Genomic DNA, 23,959 nt, shown 5'->3' on the forward strand with positions numbered 1-23,959 from the left:
TATGTGGTTAGTTCACAATAACATTGGACCCTTCTGAAATGCCACTAGTCTTACCTTGATGACCAGTGCCCTAGTCACCTCCCTCTGCCTCTCCAGATGGTGATGCTTCTCTCCAGACCGGGTCAACCTGGACACAGGAAACAGTCACACACTGTTCTGTTCCCCTACAGCACCGCCACATGCTGTGGTCACTACACTGTTCTGTTCCCCTACACCACCACTACATGCTGTGGTCACTACACTGTTCTGTTCCCCTACAGCACCGCCACATGCTGTGGTCACTACACTGTTCTGTTCCCCTACACAGCCATCACTACCATCACATGCTGTGGTCACTACACTGTTTTGTTCCCCTACACCACCACCACATGATGTGGTCACTACACTGTTCTGTTCCCCTACAGCACCACCACATGCTGTGGTCACTACACTGTTCTGTTCCCCTACACCACCACTACATGCTGTGGTCACTACACTGTTCTGTTCCTCTACAGCACCACTACATGCTGTGGTCACTACACTGTTCTGTTCCCCTACACCACCATCACATGCTGTGGTCACTACACTGTTCTGTTCCCCTACACCACCACCACATGCTGTGGTCACTACACTGTTCTGCTCCTCTACACCACCACCACATGCTGTGGTCACTACACTGTTCTGTTCCTCTACACCACCACCACATGCTGTGGTCACTACACTGTTCTGTTCCCCTACACCACCATCACATGCTGTGGTCACTACACTGTTCTGTTCCTCTACACCACCACCACATGCTGTGGTCACTACACTGTTCTGTTCCCCTACACCACCATCACATGCTGTGGTCACTACACTGTTCTGTTCCCCTACACCACCACCACATGCTGTGGTCACTACACTGTTCTGTTCCCCTACACCACCACCACATGCTGTGGTCACTACACTGTTCTGCTCCTCTACACCACCACCACATGCTGTGGTCACTACACTGTTCTGTTCCTCTACACCACCACCACATGCTGTGGTCACTACACTGTTCTGTTCCCCTACACCACCATCACATGCTGTGGTCACTACACTGTTCTGTTCCCCTACACCACCACTACATGCTGTGGTCACTACACTGTTCTGTTCCCCTACACCACCACCACATGCTGTGGTCACTACACTGTTCTGTTCCTCTACACCACCACCACATGCTGTGGTCACTACACTGTTCTACATTAATTTCACTCAGTTCATGAGAATGATGTTTTACATTCTAATAGAGTTGTTAAAGGGGAAATCCACTGCTTTTACGGTTGATTATCTCTCCAGCACCACACCAGTAGACTCATATAATCAATCTCACCAGTGAATACATCGTTTTAATACCTGGCAAATATACTCAATGTCCACTTACATTCCAGAAGAGGTGCTGGGGAGTTTGGCGCTCTCTGCCTCTGCTGGCATCTGTTCCCTCTCAGAAGCAGCTACCAGCTCCTACACACACACACACACACACACACACACACACACACACACACACACACACACACACACACACACACACACACAGTCTTGTCAGCAGTCTTTTCTATTGAAAAGCCTACTTTGCACACAAAACACACATGACACTAACTGCTTGATATTAAATCAGGTTAGGGTCTAGGCCTGTGATACAACTTCATGGATGAGACAGTCACTGTGTCTCTTGACAACATCTCTTGATTGAAATCACTAAACTTCACCATTTAAAATGTAGATTATATCAGCCTTCTTCACTCCTGCGAATGACGTGCAAAGTGCTAGCTATGAATTCATAGGATATTACTGTGTTATGAATTCATAGGATATTACTGTGTTATGAATTCATAGGATATTACTGTGCTATGAATTCATAGGATATTACTGTGCTATGAATTCATAGGATATTACTGTGCTATGAATTCATAGGATATTACTGTGCTATGAATTCATAGGATATTACTGTGCTATGAATTCATAGGGTATTACTGTGTTATGAATTCATAGGATATTACTGTGCTATGAATTCATAGGATATTACTGTGCTATGAATTCATAGGATATTACTGTGTTATGAATTCATAGGATATTACTGTGTTATGAATTCATAGGATATTACTGTGCTATGAATTCATAGGATATTACTGTGCTATGAATTCATAGGATATTACTGTGTTCATAGGAAATTGATAGGAAATTACTGTGCTATGAATTCATAGGATATTACTGTGCTATGAATTCATAGGATATCACTGTGCTATGAAGTCATAGGATATTACTGTGTTATGAATACATAGGATATTACTGTGCTATGAATTCATAGGATATTACTGAGTTATGAATTCATAGCTAGATTAGAACATAGACATTTTCAGGTAGGCTTATTTTCAGGTAGGCCTAGGAGAGGGGGTGACCTTGATCGTTTATTGTTAAAACGAGAGGCTGCCTGGATCTTTAACTTAAAGACCCTTGTTCCCTTCGGTCTCAAAGTAGACTTTGATCTGAAGCCATTCTTGTATTTATTGTGACTTTGCCATTGTAATTGTTTGTAAGCTTGTGTAGTCAAATTAATCTATGATCGTATGCTATCCATTTGTTGTTTGTATGCGGTTCTTTGTATGACATTTTAATATTTGATAATGAACCAATGATATTAGGCCACTCTTGGCCATGATTACAGACACCTGTGTCTTTTGACACTATATAAACGAGTCATCCCGCAGTGTTTGTGATTATACCCTGATGAAGACAGCTTGGCTGTCGAACCGTTGGTAATTACATTTTTGCATCTGAGCTCCTAGAGTGTCTCTTTTATTTTCAAGTTTTCTACTCCGCTAGCCAGCACTTCGCCTAAATAGGTGTGCGTTTCTTTTTCTTCTAGAAAGGCCTATTACATCACATGTTGTACATCACTTTTTCCCGTTATTCCCGCTACTTTGATCCAGTCCTTTTTAAGAGACGTTTACAGATAAAATAGCAACATACTAAGTTTTCCTTCAAACTATTTTCCTACCATGGATGGGTCAATTTTCAGACAACCAGATGTGCAGAGTGAAAGATATACAGTAACTACCAGATGGCAGAGTGAAAGATATACAGTAACTACCAGAGGGCAGAGTGAAAGATATACAGTAACTACCAGAGGGCAGAGTGAAAGATATACAGTAACTACTATATGGCAGAGTGAAAGATATACAGTAACTACCAGAGGGCAGAGTGAAAGATATACAGTAACTACCAGATGTGCAGAGTGAAGGATATACAGTAACTACCAGATGGCAGAGTGAAAGATATACAGTAACTACCAGATGGCAGAGTGAAAGATATACAGTAACTACCAGATGTGCAGAGTGAAGGATATACAGTAACTACCAGATGGCAGAGTGAAAGATATACAGTAACTACCAGATAGCAGAGTGAAAGATATACAGTAACTACCAGAGGGCAGAGTGAAAGATATACAGTAACTACCAGAGGGCAGAGTGAATGATATACAGTAACTACCAGATAGCAGAGTGAAAGATATACAGTAACTACCAGAGGGCAGAGTGAAAGATATTCAGTAACTACTATATGGCAGAGTGAAAGATATACAGTAACTACTATATGGCAGAGTGAAAGATATACAGTAACTACCAGAGGGCAGAGTGAAAGATATACAGTAACTACTATATGGCAGAGTGAAAGATATACAGTAACTACCAGAGGGCAGAGTGAAAGATATACAGTAACTACCAGAGGGCAGAGTGAAAGATATACAGTAACTACCAGAGGGCAGAGTGAAAGATATACAGTAACTACTATATGGCAGAGTGAAAGATATACAGTAACTACCAGAGGGCAGAGTGAAAGATATACAGTAACTACCAGATGTGCAGAGTGAAGGATATACAGTAACTAGCAGATGGCAGAGTGTAAGATATACAGTAACTACCAGAGGGCAGAGTGAATGATATACAGTAACTACCAGATAGCAGAGTGAAAGATATACAGTAACTACCAGAGGGCAGAGTGAAAGATATACAGTAACTACCAGAGGGCAGAGTGAATGATATACAGTAACTACCAGAGGGCAGAGTGAAAGATATACAGTAACTACCAGAGGGCAGAGTGAATGATATACAGTAACTACCAGAGGGCAGAGTGAATGATATACAGTAACTACCAGAGTGCAGAGTGAAAGATATACAGTAACTACCAGAGGGCAGAGTGAATGATATACAGTAACTACCAGAGGGCAGAGGGAATGATATACAGTAACTACCAGAGGGCAGAGTGAAAGATATACAGTAACTACCAGAGGGAAGAGTGAATGATATACAGTAACTACCAGATGGCAGAGTGAAATATATACAGTAACTACCAGATGGCAGAGTGAAAGATATACAGTAACTACCAGAGGGCAGAGTGAATGATATACAGTAACTACCAGATACAGTAATATGGATGTTGTCGGTCATTTTACGTTCTTTATTCTCCTCCATGTTGTTCTTTTACTGTAAAGTTTATTGTTACACACACACACACACACACACACACACACACACACACACCTTTATCTCTAACTAGCTCCACAACCTATTTGCCATAAGCTACAGGAAAATGTGTGCCCTCAGGCCTGGACGGAAGCAAAGTAATTCCGCTACAGAATTACCTAACTCTGCAAATCGCACTGCTGAGTGATTTAAAAGACATAGTCAATCGATGAATGTTATAATAATACTCTTAGCAAAAATGTTTATCTTTAATTTACAATATGTAGAATGTATGAGAATAGAAAGGTTCAAGACTTTTTTGAAACATCACAATTGAAAAATATACGGCAAATAGAAATCAAAACTGGGTGGTGATCAGAGATAGATGGGAGGGGTTGAGGGGAGCTGAAGGATGGGACTGGGTGGTGATCAGAGATAGATGGGAGGGGTTGAGGGGAGCTGAAGGATGGGATTGGGTGGTGATCAGAGATAGATGGGACGGGTTGAGGGTAGCTGAAGGATGGGACTGGGTGGTGATCAGAGATAGATGGGAGGGGTTGAGGGGAGCTGAAGGATGGGACTGGGTGGTGATCAGAGATAGATGGGAGGGGTTGAGGGGAGCTGAAGGATGGGACTGGGTGGTGATCAGAGATAGATGGGAGGGGTTGAGGGTAGCTGAAGGATGGGACTGGGTGGTGATCAGAGATAGATGGGAGGGGTTGAGGGTAGCTGAAGGATGGGACTGGATGGTGAACAGAGATAGATGGGAGGGGTTGAGGGTAGCTGAAGGATGGGACTGGGTGGTGATCAGAGATAGATGGGAGGGGTTGAGGGTAGCTGAAGGATGGGACTGGGTGGTGATCAGAGATAGATGGGAGGGGTTGAGGGTAGCTGAAGGATGGGACTGGGTGGTGATCAGAGATAGATGGGAGGGGTTGAGGGTAGCTGAAGGATGGGACTGGGTGGTGATCAGAGATAGATGGGAGGGGTTGAGGGTAGCTGAAGGATGGGACTGGGTGGTGATCAGAGATAGATGGTAAAGGTTGAGGGTAGCTGAAGGATGGGACTAAAAACAAACAAAAGATAACTATTGTAAAATACATTGTGTCCATGAAAAATATAAAGTATGTATAAGCTGGAAGTAGTGGGTAATCATGTGTTGTATTGTAGATATGCTGTAGTAGAGTAGTGTGTAATAATGTGTTGTGTTGTAGATATGTTGTGGTAGAGTAGTGTGTAATAATGTGTTGTATTGTAGATATGTTGTGGTAGAGTAGTGTGTAATAATGTGTTGTATTGTAGATATGTTGTGGTAGAGTAGTGTGTAATAATGTGTTGTATTGTAGATATGTTGTGGTAGAGTCGTGTGTAATAATGTATTGTAGATATGTTGTGGTAGAGTAGTGCAAATTTAAAAACTCTAACTTTTTGTAATGAATAAAATAATAACTCGATGTTTCAATTATATAGCAGTCTAGACATTCTATTATAGATCATAACTTAACTTTAGTGAGGTGCATATGAATGGAGAGATTTATAAAATAAAGATTCTTACATTCCTGCTACCAGAATTTATTATTTATTTATTTTGTTTTTCTCAGTCTATTTATGACTGAGGAACCTCAAACCTGATTTCAACCCTGATTTACTGTCAATGACAAGAGAGTGAAAGTGTCAACAATGCTTTGATGAAACAGGAAACACAGTTGTGTACGTCTCAAATGGCATCCTATTTCCTACACAGTTCACAAATGTCTCCTTATGTGCCCTGGTCAAAAATAGTGTACTACAAAGTGAATAGATTTATTTGGGACGCTGCCAAGAACTCTTCTCACGTACTCACACACACACACACACACACACACCTTTATCTCTAACTAGCTCTACTACCTATTGTATCTTCTCTCTACTCTCTGATTCTATATCTCCTCTTTATATCACGTTTCAGGAGAAGACCCAGATGCAGACGTGTCGAAGTAACAAAGGTTTATTACATAGACGGGGACAATCGACAGGTCAAGGGCAGGCAGTGGTCCGTTACACAGATCAGACTCCGAAAGGTACAGAACGGCAGGCTGGCTCAGGGTCAGGGTAGTCAGAATGGTCCAAACCGGGAAAGGTAGAAAACAGGAACTATAGAGATAGACAGGAGCAAGGGGGAAACCGCCGGTAGACTTGAGGAACAAAACAAACTAGCAAAAGATTAACAGAAGACACAGGTATAAATACACAGGGGATAATGGGGAAGATGGGTGACACCTGTGGAGACAGGTGGAGGGGTGGAGACAAGCACAAAGACAGGTGAAAGAGATCAGGGTGTGACACTTTCTCTCTTTTTTTTTTCACCTTCATTTAACCAGGTAGGCAAGTTGAGAACAAGTTCTCATTTACAATTGCGACCTGGCCAAGATAAAGCAAAGCAGTTCGACACATACAACGACACAGAGTTACACATGGAGTAAAACAAACATACAGTCAATAATACAGTATAAACAAGTCTATATACGATGTGAGCAAATGAGGTGAGATAAGGGAGGTAAAGGCAAAAAAAGGCCATGGTGGCAAAGTAAATACAATATAGCAAATAAAACACTGGAATGTTAGATTTGCAATGGGAGAATGTGCAAAGTAGAAATAAAAATAATGGGGGGCAAAGGAGCAAAATAAATAAATAAATTAAATACAGTAAGGAAAGAGGTAGTTGTTTGGGCTAAATTATAGGTGGGCTATGTACAGGTGCAGTAATCTGTGAGCTGCTCTGACAGTTGGTGCTTAAAGCTAGTGAGGGAGATAAGTGTTTCCAGTTTCAGAGATGTTTGTAGTTCGTTCCAGTCATTGGCAGCAGAGAACTGGAAGGAGAGGCGGCCAAAGAAAGAATTGGTTTTGGGGGTGACTAGAGAGATATACCTGCTGGAGCGTGTGCTACAGGTGGGAGATGCAATGGTGACCAGCGAGCTGAGATAAGGGGACTTTACCTAGCAGGGTCTTGTAGATGACATGGAGCCAGTGGGTTTGGCGACGAGTATGAAGCGAGGGCCAGCCAACGAGAGCGTACAGGTCGCAATGGTGGGTAGTATATGGGGCTTTGGTGACAAAACGGATTGCACTGTGATAGACTGCATCCAATTTGTTGAGTAGGGTATTGGAGGCTATTTTGTAAATGACATCGCCAAAGTCGAGGATTGGTAGGATGGTCAGTTTTACAAGGGTTTGTTTGGCAGCATGAGTGAAGGATGCTTTGTTGCGAAATAGGAAGCCAATTCTAGATTTAACTTTGGATTGGAGATGTTTGATATGGGTCTGGAAGGAGAGTTTACAGTCTAACCAGACACCTAAGTATTTGTAGTTGTCCACGTATTCTAAGTCAGAGCCGTCCAGAGTAGTGATGTTGGACAGGCGGGTAGGTGCAGGTAGCGATCGGTTGAAGAGCATGCATTTAGTTTTACTTGTATTTAAGAGCAATTGGAGGCCACGGAAGGAGAGTTGTATGGCATTGAAGCTTGCCTGGAGGGTTGTTAACACAGTGTCCAAAGAAGGGCCAGAAGTATACAGAATGGTGTCGTCTGCGTAGAGGTGGATCAGAGACTCACCAGCAGCAAGAGCGATCTCATTGATGTATACAGAGAAGAGAGTCCGTCCAAGAATTGAACCCTGTGGCACCCCCATAGAGACTGCCAGAGGTCCGGACAGCAGACCCTCCGATTTGACACACTGAACTCTATCAGAGAAGTAGTTGGTGAACCAGGCAAGGCAATCATTTGAGAAACCAAGGCTGTCGAGTCTGCCGATGAGGATGTGGTGATTGACACAGTCGAAAGCCTTGGCCAGATCAATGAATACGGCTGCACAGTAATGTTTCTTATCGATGGCGGTTAAGATATCATTTAGGACCTTGAGCGTGGCTGAGGTGCACCCATGACCAGCTCTGAAACCAGATTGCATAGCAGAGAAGGTATGGTGAGATTCGAAATGGTCGGTAATCTGTTTGTTGACTTGGCTTTCGAAGACCTTAGAAAGGCATGATAGGATAGAAATAGGTCTGTAGCAGTTTGGGTCAAGAGTGTCACCCCCTTTGAAGAGGGGGATGACCGCAGCTGCTTTCCAATCTTTGGGAATCTCAGACGACACGAAAGAGAGGTTGAACAGGCTAGTAATAGGTGTGGCAACAATTTCGGCAGATAATTTTAGAAAGAAAGGGTCCAGATTGTCTAGCCCGGCTGATTTGTAGGGGTCCAGATTTTGCAGCTCATTCAGAACATCAGCTGAGCAGATTTGGGAGAAGGAGAAATGGGGAAGGCTTGGGCGAGTTGCTGTGGGGGGTGCAGTGCTGTTGACCGGGGTAGGAGTAGCCAGGTGGAAAGCATGACCAGCCGTAGAAAAATGCTTATTGAAATTCTCAATTATGGTGGATTTATCAGTGGTGACAGTGTTTCCTATCTTCAGTGCAGTGGGCAGCTGGGAGGAGGTGTTCTTATTCTCCATGGACTTTACAGTGTCCCAGAACTTTTTTGAGTTAGTGTTGCAGGAAGCAAATTTCTGCTTGAAAAAGCTAGCCTTGGCTTTTCTAACTGCCTGTGTATAATGGTTTCTAGCTTCCCTGAACAGCTGCATATCACGGGGGCTGTTCAATGCTAATGCAGAACGCCATAGGATGTTTTTGTGTTGGTTAAGGGCAGTCAGGTCTGGGGAGAACCAAGGGCTATATCTGTTCCTGGTTCTAAATTTCTTGAATGGGGCATGTTTATTTAAGATGGTTAGGAAGGCATTTAAAAAAAATAACCAGGCATCCTCTACTGACGGGATGAGATCAATATCCTTCCAGGATACCCCGGCCAGGTCGATTAGAAAGGCCTGCTCGCTGAAGTGTTTCAGGGAGCGTTTTACAGTGATGAGTGGAGGTCGTTTGACCGCTGACCCATTACGAATGCAGGCAATGAGGCAGTGATCGCTGAGATCTTGGTTGAAAACAGCAAAGGTGTATTTAGAGGGCAAGTTGGTTAGGATGATAACTATGAGGGTGCCCGTGTTTAAGGCTTTGGGGAGGTACCTGGTAGGTTAATTGATAATTTGTGTGAGGTTGAGGGCATCAAGTTTAGATTGTAGGATGGCTGGGGTGTTAAGCATGTTCCAGTTTAGGTCGCCTAGCAGCACAAGCTCTGAAGATAGATGGGGGGCAATCAGTTCACATATGGTGTCCCGAGCACAGCTGGGGGCAGAGGGTGGTCTATAGCAGGCGGCAACGGTGAGAGACTTGTTTTTAGAGAGGTGGATTTTTAAAAGTAGAAGTTCAAATTGTTTGGGTACAGACCTGGATAGTAGGACAGAACTCTGCAGGCTATCTTTGCAGTAGATTGCAACACCACCCCCTTTGGCAGTTCTATCTTGTCTGAAAATGTTGTAGTTTGGAATTAAAATTTCTGAACTTTTGGTGGTCTTCCTAAACCAGGATTCAGACACAGCTAGAACATCCGGGTTGGCAGAGTGTGCTAAAGCAGTGAATAGAACAAACTTAGGGAGGAGGCTTCTAATGTTAACATGCATGAAACCAAGGCTATTACGGTTACAGAAGTCGTCAAAAGAGAGCGCCTGGGGAATAGGAGTGGAGCTAGGAACTGCAGGGCCTGGATTCAACTCTACATCGCCAGAGGAACAGAGTAGGAGTAGAATAAGGGTGCGGCTAAAAGCAATAAGAATTGGTAGTTTAGAACGTCTGGAACAGAGAGTAAAAGGAGGTTTCTGGGGGCGATAAAATAAGGTAGAGATACTCTTAATGATCGGCTATGAAAAGCCAACTGACATTTACTCCTGAGGTCCTGACTTGCTGCACCCTCGACAACTACTATGATTATTATTATTTGACCATGCTGGTCATTTATGAACATTTGAACATCTTGGCCACGTTCTGTTATAATCTCCACCCGGCACAGCCAGAAGAGGACTGGCCACCCCTCATAGCCTGGTTCCTCTCTAGGTTTCTTCCTTGGTTTTGGCCTTTCTAGGGAGTTTTTCCTAGCCACCGTGCTTCTACACCTGCATTGATTTCTGTTTGGGGTTTTAGGCTGTGTTTCTGTACAGCACTTTGAGATATCAGCTGATGTACGAAGGGCTATATAAATACATTTGATTTGATTTGATTTGAGAGGGGAATGGAGAAGGAGAGGGGAAGGGAGAAGGAGAGGGGAAGGGAGAAGGAGAGACGAAGGGAGAAGGAGAGACAAAGGGAGAAGGAGAGGGGAAGTGAGAAGGAGAGTGGGAGGGAGAAGGAGAGGGGAAGGGAGGAGAGAGGAAGAGAGGAGAGTGGGAGGGAGAGAGAGAGAAGGAGACTAGCCTCAGGATGAAGGACATTAGGACACAATAAAGGGACACAAAGACAAGCTGGAAGAGAGAGAGACTGTGTGTGTGTGTGTGTGTGTGTGTACTTAAATTCACACAGGACACCGGATGAGACAGGAGAAGTACTCCAGATATAACAAACTGACCCTAGCCCCCCGACACATAAACTACTACAGCATAAATACTGGAGGCTGAGGCAGGAGGTATCCAATGATACCCCGGGACAGGGCCAAACAGGAAGGATATAACCCCACCCACTTTCCCAAAGCACAGTCCCCACACCACTAGAGGGATATCTTCAACCACCAACTTACCATCCTGAGACAAGTCCGAGTATAGCCCACAAAGACCTCCGCCACGGCACAACCCAAGGGTGGCGCCAACCCAGACAGGAAGATCACGTCAGTGACTCAACCCACTCAAGTGACGCACTCCTCCTAGGGATGGCATGAAAGAGCACCAGTAAGCCAGTGACTCAGCCCCTGTAATAGAGTTAGAGGCAGAGAATCCCAGTGGAGAGAGGGGAACCGGGCAGGCAGAGACAGCAAGGGCGGTTCGTTGCTCCAGAGCCTTTCCGTTCACCTTCACACTCCTGGGCCAGACTACACTCAATCATATGACCCACTGAAGAGATGAGTCTTCAGTAAAGACTTAAAGGTTGAGACCGAGTCTGCGTCTCTCACATGGGTAGGCAGACCATTCCATAAAAATGGAGCTCTATAGGAGAAAGCCCTGCCTCCAGCTGTTTGCTTAGAAATTCTAGGGACAATTAGGAGGCCTGTGTCTTGTGACCGTAGCGTACGTGTAGGTATGTACGGCAGGACCAAATCAGAAAGATAGGTAGGAGCAAGCCCATGTAATGCTTTGTAGGTTAGCAGTAAAACCTTGAAATCAGCCCTTGCTTTAACAGGAAGCTAGTGTAGGGAGGCTAGCACTAGAGTAATATGGTCAAATTTTGGGGTTCTAGTCAGGGTTCTAGCAGCCGTATTTAGCACAAACTGAAGTTTATTTAGTGCTTTATCCGGGTAGCCGGAAAGTAGAGCATTGCAGTAGTCTAACCTAGAAGTGACAAAAGCATGGATTAATTTTTCTGCATCGTTTTTGGACAGAAAGTTTCTGATTTTTGCAATGTTACGTAGATGGAAAAAAGCTGTCCTTGAAACAGTCTTGATATGTTCGTCAAAAGAGAAATCAGGGTCCAGAGTAACGCCGAGGTCCTTCACAGTTTTATTTGAGACGACTGTACAACCATCAAGATTAATTGTCAGATTCAACAGAAGATCTCTTTGTTTCTTGGGACCTAGAACAAGCATCTCTGTTTTGTCCGAGTGTAAAAGTAGAACGTTTGCAGCCATCCACTTCCTTATGTCTGAAACACAGGCTTCTATTGAGGGCAATTTTGGGGCTTCACCATGTTTCATTGAAATGTACAGCTGTGTGTCATCCGCATAGCAGTGAAAGTTAACAATATGTTTTCGAATGACATCCCCAAGAGGTAAAAATATATAGTGAAAACAATAGTGGTCCTAAAACGGAACCTTGAGGAACACCTACATTTACAGTTGATTTGTCAGAGGACAAACCATTCACAGAGACAAACTGATATCTTTCCGACAGATAGGATCTAAACCAGGCCAGAACTTGTCCATGTTGACCAATTTGGGTTTCCAATCTCTCCAAATGAATTTGGTGATCGATGGTATCAAAAGCAGCACTAAGGTCTAGGAGCACGAGGACAGATGCAGAGCCTCGGTCTGATGCCAATAAAAGGTAATTTACCACCTTACCACAAGTGCAGTCTCAGTGCTGTGATGGAGTCTAAAACCAGACTGAAGCATTTCGTATACATTGTTTTTACATTATTTTCTGGGTCAAGGTTTGGCTTTTTCAAGAGAGGCTTTATTACTGCCACTTTTAGTGAGTTTGGAACACATCCGGTGGATAGAGAGCCGTTTATTATGTTCAACATAGGAGGGCCAAGCACAGGAAGCAGCTCTTTCAGTAGTTTAGTTGGAATAGGGTCCAGTATGCAGCCTGAAGGTTTAGAGGCCATGATTATTTTCATCATTGTGTCAACAGATAGAGTACCCAACGACCCTAATGACCTCTACTACCTATTTGCCATCTCTTTACTCTAAGCTACAGGAAAGTGTGTGTCCTCAGACCTGGAGGGAAGCAAAAATCATTCCGCAAACATGAATAGCAAAGCACCTGTTGATGACTGACCAATTTATTTATTTATTTAACTAGGCAAGTCAGTTAAGAACAAATTCTTATTTTCAATGACGGCCTAGGAATAGAGGGTTAACTGCCTGTTCAGGGGCAGAACGACAGATTTGTACCTTGTCAGCTTGGGGGTTTGAACTTGAAACCTTCCGGTTACTAGTCCAACGCTCTATCCACCAGGCTACCCTGCCGCCCCAATCAGCTGACCAATCAGCCTGCTATCAACCCTTTGCAAACTTTGGGAAAAGATTGTTTGACCAGATACAAATGTATTTCACAGTAAACAAATTAACAACTGACTTTCAGTATGCTAATAGGGAGAGACACTGAACATGTACAGCACTTACACAGATGACTGATGATTGGTTGAATGAAATTGATAATAAAAAGCTTATGGGAGTTGTTTTGTTAGACTTCAGTATTATGGATCACAATCTAGCTGAACAAGCTATGTGTCAGGGCTTTATATCCCCTGCTATATTGTGGATTGAGAGTTACCTGTCTAAAAGAACACAGAGGGTGTTTTTTAATGGGAGCATCTCCAACATAATCCAGGTAGAGTCAAACATTTCCCAGGGTAGTTTATTAGACCCCTTATCTTTTAAATCTTTACTGATGACCTGCCACTGGTTCTGAGTGAAGCCTGCGTATCTATTTATGGTGATGCCTCAACATTATACACATCAGCTACCACAGCAAGTTAAATCCCTGCAACACTTAACAAATAGCTGCTGTCAGTTTAAGAACGGGGGGCAAGTAATCAGCTAGAACTAAATATTTTCAAAAACTAAAAGCATTGTATTTGGGACAAACCATCCACTAAACCCTAAACCTCAACGAAATCTTGTGATGAATAATGTGGAAATTGAGAAAGTTGTGGAGACTAAACTGCTTGGTTTAACCCTGGATTGTAAATGTTCATGGTCAAACCATATTGATGCCATGGTAACTAAGATGGGGAGAGGTCTGTAATAAGTAATAAAGTGATGCTCTGCATTCCTGACATTATATATAAACAAACCAAGTTCTACAGGCCCTAGTTTGGTCACACCTGGAATACTTTCCAGTCATATGAAAGAGGGAAGTAGGCAAATTACAATTGGCCCTGAACAGAGCATCTCGTCTGGCCCTTAAATGTACACTGAGAGCCAACATTAATAATATGCATGTCAACCTCTCCAGGCTCAAAGTACAGGAGAGATTGACTGCATCACTACTTGTCTTTGTGAGAACTATTGATATATTGACATTTCAGAGCTTAATTAATAACCGAACTGTCTGGTTAAGTGACTAGTGCACAGCTCAGACACCCATACAAACCCCACAAGACATGACACAGGAGGTCTCTTCACAATACCGAAGTCCAGGACAGACTACGGAAACATACAGTACTACACAGAGCCATGATTACATCTCTTCCACATCCTGTAACTCAGTCAAGCAGTAAAACCAGATAAATCTACACTTTACCGAACAGCTTGGACTGTAAAAAGACAAACACACTGGCACACAGACACACATACATTTTAATATTGTTACTTTCTCTATTATTGATTTTGTATTGTAGATATGTTGTGGTATTGTAGTGGGTACTAATGTGTTGTGGTAGAGTAATGTGTCATAATGTGTTGTGGTAGAGTAGTGTGTAATAATGTATTGTAGATATGTTGTGGTAGAGTAGTGTGTAATAATGTGTTGTAGATATGTTGTGGTAGAGGAGTGTGTAATAATGTATTGTAGTAGAGTAGTGGGTAATAATGTATTGTAGTAGAGTAGTGGGTAATAATGTATTGTAGATATGTTGTGGTAGAGTAGTGGGTAATAATGTGTCGTATTGTAGATATGTTGTGGTAGAGTAGTGTGTAATAATGTATTGTAGATATGTTGTGGTAGAGTAGTGGGTAATAATGTGTTGTAGATATGTTGTGGTAGAGGAGTGTGTAATAATGTATTGTAGATATGTTGTAGTAGAGTAGTGTGTAATAATGTGTTGTGGTAGAGTAGTGTGTAATAATGTATTATAGATATGTTGTAGTAGAGTAGTGTGTAATAATGTATTATAGATATGTTGTAGTAGAGTAGTGTGTAATAATGTATTATAGATATGTTGTGGTAGAGTAGTGTGTAATAATGTGTTGTATTGTAGATATGTTGTAGTAGAGTAGTGTGTAATAATGTGTTGTATTGTAGATATGTTGTAGTAGAGTAGTGTGTAATAATGTGTTGTGGTAGAGTAGTGTGTAATAATGTATTATAGATATGTTGTAGTAGAGTAGTGTGTAATAATGTATTGTAGATGTGTTGTAGTAGAGTAGTGTGTAATAATGTATTGTAGATATGTTGTAGTAGAGTAGTGTGTAATAATGTATTGTAGATATGTTGTGGTAGAGTAGTGTGTAATAATGTATTGTAGATATGTTGTGGTAGAGTAGTGTGTAATAATGTGTTGTATTGTAGATGTGTTGTGGTAGAGTAGTGTGTAATAATGTGTTGTATTGTAGATATGATGTGGTAGAGTAGTGTGTAATAATGTATTGTAGATATGATGTGGTAGAGTAGTGTGTAATAATGTGTTGTATTGTAGATATGTTGTAGTAGAGTAGTGTGTAATAATGTGTTGTATTGTAGATATGTTGTGGTAGAGTGTGTAATAATGTGTTGTATTGTAGATATGATGTGGTAGAGTAGTGTGTAATAATGTGTTGTGGTAGAGTAGTGGGTAATAATGTGTTGTATTGTAGATATGTTGTGGTAGAGTAGTGTGTAATAATGTATTGTAGATATGTTGTGGTAGAGTAGTGTGTAATAATGTGTTGTATTGTAGATATGTTGTGGTAGAGTAGTGTGTAATAATGTGTTGTATTGTAGATATGTTGTAGTAGAGTAGTGTGTAATAATGTGTTGTATTGTAGATATGTTGTGGTAGAGTAGTGTGTAATAATGTGTTGTAGATATGTTGTGGTAGTGTGTAATAATGTGTTGTATTGTAGATATGCTGTAGTAGAGTAGTGTGTAATAATGTGTTGTATTGTAGATATGATGTGGTAGAGTAGTGTGTAATAATGTGTTGTGGTAGAGTAGTGTGTAATAATGTGTTGTGGTAGAGTAGTGTGTAATAATGTGTTGTAGATATGTTGTGGTAGAGTAGTGTGTAATAATGTGTTGTATTGTAGATATGTTGTAGTAGAGTAGTGTGTAATAATGTGTTGTGGTAGAGTAGTGTGTAATAATGTGTTGTATTGTAGATGTGTTGTGGTAGAGGAGTGTGTAATAATGTGTTGTGGTAGAGTAGTGTGTAATAATGTGTTGTAGTAGAGTAGTGTGTAATAATGTGTTGTGTTGTAGATATGTTGTGGTAGAGTAGTGTGTAATAATGTGTTGTATTGTAGATATGTTGTGGTAGAGTAGTGTGTAATAATGTATTGTAGATATGTTGTAGTAGAGTAGTGTGTAATAATGTGTTGTATTGTAGATATGATGTGGTAGAGTAGTGTGTAATAATGTGTTGTGGTAGAGTAGTGTGTAATAATGTATTGTATTGTAGATATGATGTGGTAGAGTAGTGTGTAATAATGTGTTGTATTGTAGATATGTTGTGGTAGAGTAGTGTGTAATAATGTATTGTAGATATGTTGTGGTAGAGGAGTGTGTAATAATGTGTTGTATTGTAGATATGTTGTGGTAGAGTAGTGTGTAATAATGTATTGTATTGTAGATATGTTGTGGTAGAGTAGTGTGTAATAATGTGTTGTAGTAGAGTAGTGTGTAATAATGTGTTGTATTGTAGATATGATGTGGTAGAGTAGTGTGTAATAATGTGTTGTATTGTAGATATGTTGTGGTAGAGTAGTGTGTAATAATGTGTTGTGGTAGAGTAGTGTGTAATAATGTGTTGTATTGTAGATATGTTGTGGTAGAGTAGTGTGTAATAATGTGTTGTATTGTAGATATGTTGTGGTAGAGTAGTGGGTAATAATGTGTTGTATTGTAGATATGTTGTGGTAGAGTAGTGTGTAATAATGTGTTGTATTGTAGATATGTTGTGGTAGAGTAGTGTGTAATAATGTATTATAGATATGTTGTGGTAGAGTAGTGTGTAATAATGTGTTGTAGTATTGTAGTGTGTAATAATGTATTGTAGATATGTTGTAGTAGAGTAGTGTGTAATAATGTATTATAGATATGTTGTGGTAGAGTAGTGTGTAATAATGTGTTGTAGTATTGTAGTGTGTAATAATGTATTGTAGATATGTTGTGGTAGAGTAGTGTGTAATAATGTGTTGTAGTAGAGTAGTGTGTAATAATGTATTGTAGATATGATGTGGTAGAGTAGTGTGTAATAATGTGTTGCAGATATGTTGTGGTAGAGTAGTGTGTAATAATGTATTGTAGATATGATGTGGTAGAGTAGTGTGTAATAATGTGTTGCAGATATGTTGTGGTAGAGTAGTGTGTAATAATGTATTGTAGATATGTTGTGGTAGAGTAGTGTGTAATAATGTGTTGTATTGTAGATATGATGTGGTAGAGTAGTGTGTAATAATGTGTTGTATTGTAGATATGTTGTGGTAGAGTAGTGTGTAATAATGTGTTGTGGTAGAGTAGTGTGTAATAATGTGTTGTATTGTAGATATGTTGTGGTAGAGTAGTGTGTAATAATGTATTGTAGATATGTTGTGGTAGAGTAGTGTGTAATAATGTGTTGTATTGTAGATATGTTGTGGTAGAGTAGTGTGTAATAATGTATTGTAGATATGTTGTGGTAGAGTAGTGTGTAATAATGTATTGTATATATGTTGTGGTAGAGTAGTGTGTAATAATGTGTTGTATTGTAGATATGTTGTGGTAGAGTAGTGTGTAATAATGTGTTGTAGATATGTTGTGGTAGAGTAGTGTGTAATAATGTGTTGTATTGTAGATATGATGTGGTAGAGTAGTGTGTAATAATGTGTTGTAGATATGTTGTGGTAGAGTAGTGGGTAATAATGTGTTGTATTGTAGATATGTTGTGGTAGAGTAGTGTGTAATAATGTGTTGTGGTAGAGTAGTGTGTAATAATGTGTTGTATTGTAGATATGTTGTGGTAGAGTAGTGTGTAATAATGTGTTGTGGTAGAGTAGTGTGTAATAATGTGTTGTATTGTAGATATGTTGTAGTAGAGTAGTGTGTAATAATGTATTGTAGATATGTTGTGGTAGAGTAGTGTGTAATAATGTGTTGTGGTAGAGTAGTGTGTAATAATGTGTTGTAGATATGTTGTGGTAGAGTAGTGTGTAATAATGTGTTGTGGTAGAGTAGTGTGTAATAATGTATTGTAGATATGTTGTGGTAGAGTAGTGTGTAATAATGTGTTGTATTGTAGATATGTTGTGGTAGAGTAGTGTGTAATAATGTGTTGTATTGTAGATATGTTGTAGTAGAGTAGTGTGTAATAATGTGTTGTAGATATGTTGTGGTAGAGGAGTGTGTAATAATGTGTTGTATTGTAGATATGTTGTGGTAGAGTAGTGTGTAATAATGTATTGTATTGTAGATGTGTTGTGGTAGAGGAGTGTGTAATAATGTGTTGTGGTAGAGTAGTGTGTAATAATGTGTTGTAGTAGAGTAGTGTGTAATAATGTGTTGTGTTGTAGATATGTTGTGGTAGAGTAGTGTGTAATAATGTGTTGTATTGTAGATATGTTGTGGTAGAGTAGTGTGTAATAATGTATTGTAGATATGTTGTAGTAGAGTAGTGTGTAATAATGTGTTGTATTGTAGATATGATGTGGTAGAGTAGTGTGTAATAATGTGTTGTGGTAGAGTAGTGTGTAATAATGTGTTGTATTGTAGATATGTTGTGGTAGAGTAGTGTGTAATAATGTATTGTAGATATGTTGTGGTAGAGGAGTGTGTAATAATGTGTTGTATTGTAGATATGTTGTGGTAGAGTAGTGTGTAATAATGTGTTGTAGTAGAGTAGTGTGTAATAATGTGTTGTATTGTAGATATGATGTGGTAGAGTAGTGTGTAATAATGTGTTGTATTGTAGATATGTTGTGGTAGAGTAGTGTGTAATAATGTGTTGTAGTAGAGTAGTGTGTAATAATGTGTTGTATTGTAGATATGTTGTAGTAGAGTAGTGTGTAATAATGTGTTGTATTGTAGATATGTTGTGGTAGAGTAGTGTGTAATAATGTGTTGTATTGTAGATATGTTGTGGTAGAGTAGTGGGTAATAATGTGTTGTATTGTAGATATGTTGTGGTAGAGTAGTGTGTAATAATGTGTTGTATTGTAGATATGTTGTGGTAGAGTAGTGGGTAATAATGTGTTGTATTGTAGATATGTTGTAGTAGAGTAGTGTGTAATAATGTGTTGTATTGTAGATATGTTGTGGTAGAGTAGTGTGTAATAATGTGTTGTATTGTAGATATGTTGTGGTAGAGTAGTGGGTAATAATGTGTTGTATTGTAGATATGTTGTGGTAGAGTAGTGTGTAATAATGTATTATAGATATGTTGTGGTAGAGTAGTGTGTAATAATGTGTTGTAGTATTGTAGTGTGTAATAATGTATTGTAGATATGTTGTAGTAGAGTAGTGTGTAATAATGTATTATAGATATGTTGTGGTAGAGTAGTGTGTAATAATGTGTTGTAGTATTGTAGTGTGTAATAATGTATTGTATTGTAGATGTGTTGTGGTAGAGTAGTGTGTAATAATGTGTTGTATTGTAGATGTGTTGTGGTAGAGTAGTGTGTAATAATGTATTGTAGATATGTTGTGGTAGAGTAGTGTGTAATAATGTGTTGTATTGTAGATATGTTGTGGTAGAGTAGTGTGTAATAATGTGTTGTGGTAGAGTAGTGTGTAATAATGTGTTGTATTGTAGATATGTTGTGGTAGAGGAGTGTGTAATAATGTGTTGTATTGTAGATATGATGTGGTAGAGTAGTGTGTAATAATGTGTTGTATTGTAGATATGTTGTGGTAGAGTAGTGTGTAATAATGTGTTGTGGTAGAGTAGTGTGTAATAATGTGTTGTATTGTAGATATGTTGTGGTAGAGTAGTGTGTAATAATGTATTGTAGATATGTTGTGGTAGAGTAGTGTGTAATAATGTGTTGTATTGTAGATATGTTGTGGTAGAGTAGTGTGTAATAATGTATTGTAGATATGTTGTGGTAGAGTAGTGTGTAATAATGTATTGTATATATGTTGTGGTAGAGTAGTGTGTAATAATGTGTTGTATTGTAGATATGTTGTGGTAGAGTAGTGTGTAATAATGTGTTGTAGATATGTTGTGGTAGAGTAGTGTGTAATAATGTGTTGTATTGTAGATATGATGTGGTAGAGTAGTGTGTAATAATGTATTGTAGATATGTTGTGGTAGAGTAGTGTGTAATAATGTGTTGTATTGTAGATATGTTGTAGTAGAGTAGTGTGTAATAATGTATTGTAGATATGTTGTAGTAGAGTAGTGTGTAATAATGTATTGTAGATATGTTGTGGTAGAGTAGTGTGTAATAATGTATTGTAGATATGTTGTGGTAGAGTAGTGTGTAATAATGTATTGTAGATATGTTGTGGTAGAGTAGTGTGTAATAATGTATTGTAGATATGTTGTGGTAGAGTAGTGTGTAATAATGTATTGTAGATATGTTGTAGTAGAGTAGTGTGTAATAATGTATTGTAGATATGTTGTAGTAGAGTAGTGTGTAATAATGTGTTGTATTGTAGATATGTTGTAGTAGAGTAGTGTGTAATAATGTGTTGTATTGTAGATATGTTGTGGTAGAGTAGTGTGTAATAATGTGTTGTATTGTAGATATGTTGTGGTAGAGTAGTGGGTAATAATGTGTTGTATTGTAGATATGTTGTGGTAGAGTAGTGTGTAATAATGTGTTGTATTGTAGATATGTTGTGGTAGAGTAGTGTGTAATAATGTATTATAGATATGTTGTGGTAGAGTAGTGTGTAATAATGTGTTGTAGTATTGTAGTGTGTAATAATGTATTGTAGATATGTTGTAGTAGAGTAGTGTGTAATAATGTATTATAGATATGTTGTGGTAGAGTAGTGTGTAATAATGTGTTGTAGTATTGTAGTGTGTAATAATGTATTGTAGATATGTTGTGGTAGAGTAGTGTGTAATAATGTGTTGTATTGTAGATATGTTGTGGTAGAGTAGTGTGTAATAATGTGTTGTGGTAGAGTAGTGTGTAATAATGTGTTGTATTGTAGATATGTTGTGGTAGAGGAGTGTGTAATAATGTGTTGTATTGTAGATATGATGTGGTAGAGTAGTGTGTAATAATGTGTTGTATTGTAGATATGTTGTGGTAGAGTAGTGTGTAATAATGTGTTGTGGTAGAGTAGTGTGTAATAATGTGTTGTATTGTAGATATGTTGTGGTAGAGTAGTGTGTAATAATGTATTGTAGATATGTTGTGGTAGAGTAGTGTGTAATAATGTGTTGTATTGTAGATATGTTGTGGTAGAGTAGTGTGTAATAATGTATTGTAGATATGTTGTGGTAGAGTAGTGTGTAATAATGTATTGTATATATGTTGTGGTAGAGTAGTGGGTAATAATGTGTTGTATTGTAGATATGTTGTGGTAGAGTAGTGTGTAATAATGTGTTGTATTGTAGATATGTTGTGGTAGAGTAGTGTGTAATAATGTGTTGTATTGTAGATATGTTGTGGTAGAGTAGTGTGTAATAATGTGTTGTAGATATGTTGTGGTAGAGTAGTGTGTAATAATGTGTTGTATTGTAGATATGATGTGGTAGAGTAGTGTGTAATAATGTATTGTAGATATGTTGTGGTAGAGTAGTGTGTAATAATGTGTTGTATTGTAGATATGTTGTAGTAGAGTAGTGTGTAATAATGTATTGTAGATATGTTGTAGTAGAGTAGTGTGTAATAATGTATTGTAGATATGTTGTGGTAGAGTAGTGTGTAATAATGTATTGTAGATGTGTTGTGGTAGAGTAGTGTGTAATAATGTGTTGTATTGTAGATATGTTGTGGTAGAGTAGTGTGTAATAATGTATTGTAGATATGTTGTGGTAGAGTAGTGTGTAATAATGTGTTGTATTGTAGATATGTTGTAGTAGAGTAGTGTGTAATAATGTATTGTAGATATGTTGTGGTAGAGTAGTGTGTAATAATGTGTTGTGGTAGAGTAGTGTGTAATAATGTATTGTAGATATGTTGTGGTAGAGTAGTGTGTTATAATGTATTGTAGATATGATGTGGTAGAGTAGTGTGTAATAATGTATTGTAGATATGTTGTAGTAGAGTAGTGTGTAATAATGTATTGTATATATGTTGTGGTAGAGTAGTGTGTAATAATGTATTGTATTGTAGATATGTTGTAGTAGAGTAGTGTGTAATAATGTGTTGTGGTAGAGTAGTGTGTTATAATGTATTGTAGATATGTTGTGGTAGAGTAGTGTGTTATAATGTATTGTAGATATGATGTGGTAGAGTAGTGTGTAATAATGTATTGTAGATATGTTGTAGTAGAGTAGTGTGTAATAATGTATTGTATATATGTTGTGGTAGAGTAGTGTGTAATAATGTATTGTATTGTAGATATGTTGTAGTAGAGTAGTGTGTAATAATGTGTTGTAGTAGAGTAGTGTGTAATAATGTGTTGTAGATATGTTGTGGTAGAGTAGTGTGTAATAATGTGTTGTGGTAGAGTAGTGTGTTATAATGTATTGTAGATATGTTGTGGTAGAGTATTGTGTAATAATGTGTTGTGGTAGAGTAGTGTGTTATAATGTATTGTAGATATGTTGTGGTAGAGTAGTGTGTTATAATGTATTGTAGATATGATGTGGTAGAGTAGTGTGTAATAATGTATTGTAGATATGTTGTAGTAGAGTAGTGTGTAATAATGTATTGTATATATGTTGTGGTAGAGTAGTGTGTAATAATGTATTGTATTGTAGATATGTTGTAGTAGAGTAGTGTGTAATAATGTGTTGTATTGTAGATATGTTGTGGTAGAGTAGTGTGTAATAATGTGTTGTAGATATGATGTGGTAGAGTAGTGTGTAATAATGTGTTGTATTGTAGATGTGTTGTGGTAGAGTAGTGTGTAATAATGTGTTGTATTGTAGATGTGTTGTGGTAGAGTAGTGTGTAATAATGTGTTGTATTGTAGATGTGTTGTGGTAGAGTAGTGTGTAATAATGTGTTGTATTGTAGATATGTTGTGGTAGAGTAGTGTGTAATAATGTGTTGTATTGTAGATATGATGTGGTAGAGTAGTGTGTAATAATGTATTGTATTGTAGATATGTTGTGGTAGAGTAGTGTGTAATAATGTGTTGTATTGTAGATATGTTGTGGTAGAGTAGTGTGTAATAATGTGTTGTATTGTAGATATGTTGTGGTAGAGTAGTGTGTAATAATGTATTGTAGATATGTTGTGGTAGAGTAGTGTGTAATAATGTATTGTAGATATGTTGTGGTAGAGTAGTGTGTAATAATGTGTTGTATTGTAGATATGTTGTGGTAGAGTAGTGTGTAATAATGTGTTGTGTTGTAGATATGTTGTGGTAGAGTAGTGTGTAATAATGTGTTGTATTGTAGATGTGTTGTGGTAGAGTAGTGTGTAATAATGTGTTGTATTGTAGATATGTTGTGGTAGAGTAGTGTGTAATAATGTGTTGTAGTATTGTAATGTGTAATAATGTATTGTAGATATGTTGTGGTAGAGTAGTGTGTAATAATGTATTATAGATATGTTGTGGTAGAGGAGTGTGTAATAATGTATTATAGATATGTTGTGGTAGAGTAGTGTGTAATAATGTGTTGTATTGTAGATATGTTGTGGTAGAGGAGTGTGTAATAATGTATTGTATATATGTTGTGGTAGAGTAGTGTGTAATAATGTGTTGTATTGTAGATATGTTGTGGTAGAGTAGTGTGTAATAATGTA

General features: G+C 38.7%; 2 protein-coding genes across 4 annotated transcripts in view; both read right to left on the reverse strand.

The window, feature by feature from the left end:
- The window catches only part of LOC110518414 (NACHT, LRR and PYD domains-containing protein 1b allele 3), a 309,469-nt gene that overhangs the window by 60,189 nt on the left and 225,321 nt on the right, over positions 1-23,959 (reverse strand). The window lies entirely within an intron of this gene.
- The window catches only part of LOC110511093 (NACHT, LRR and PYD domains-containing protein 1a), a 46,441-nt gene that overhangs the window by 21,944 nt on the left and 538 nt on the right, over positions 1-23,959 (reverse strand). For 2 of the 3 annotated variants that reach the window (XM_036948915.1, XM_036948914.1), the window contains exons 2-3: positions 1,385-1,464; positions 55-127 (exon numbers count right to left, since the gene is read on the reverse strand). In XM_036948915.1, coding sequence (XP_036804810.1) covers positions 55-127; positions 1,385-1,464 — 153 coding nt within the window. Of the gene's footprint in view, positions 1-54; positions 128-1,384; positions 1,465-23,959 lie in introns of those variants that run through there. The other variant, XM_036948916.1, reaches the window with a different exon arrangement.

This window comes from Oncorhynchus mykiss, chromosome 17 (genome assembly GCF_013265735.2).
Source record: "Oncorhynchus mykiss isolate Arlee chromosome 17, USDA_OmykA_1.1, whole genome shotgun sequence".
Lineage (NCBI taxonomy): Eukaryota > Metazoa > Chordata > Actinopteri > Salmoniformes > Salmonidae > Oncorhynchus > Oncorhynchus mykiss.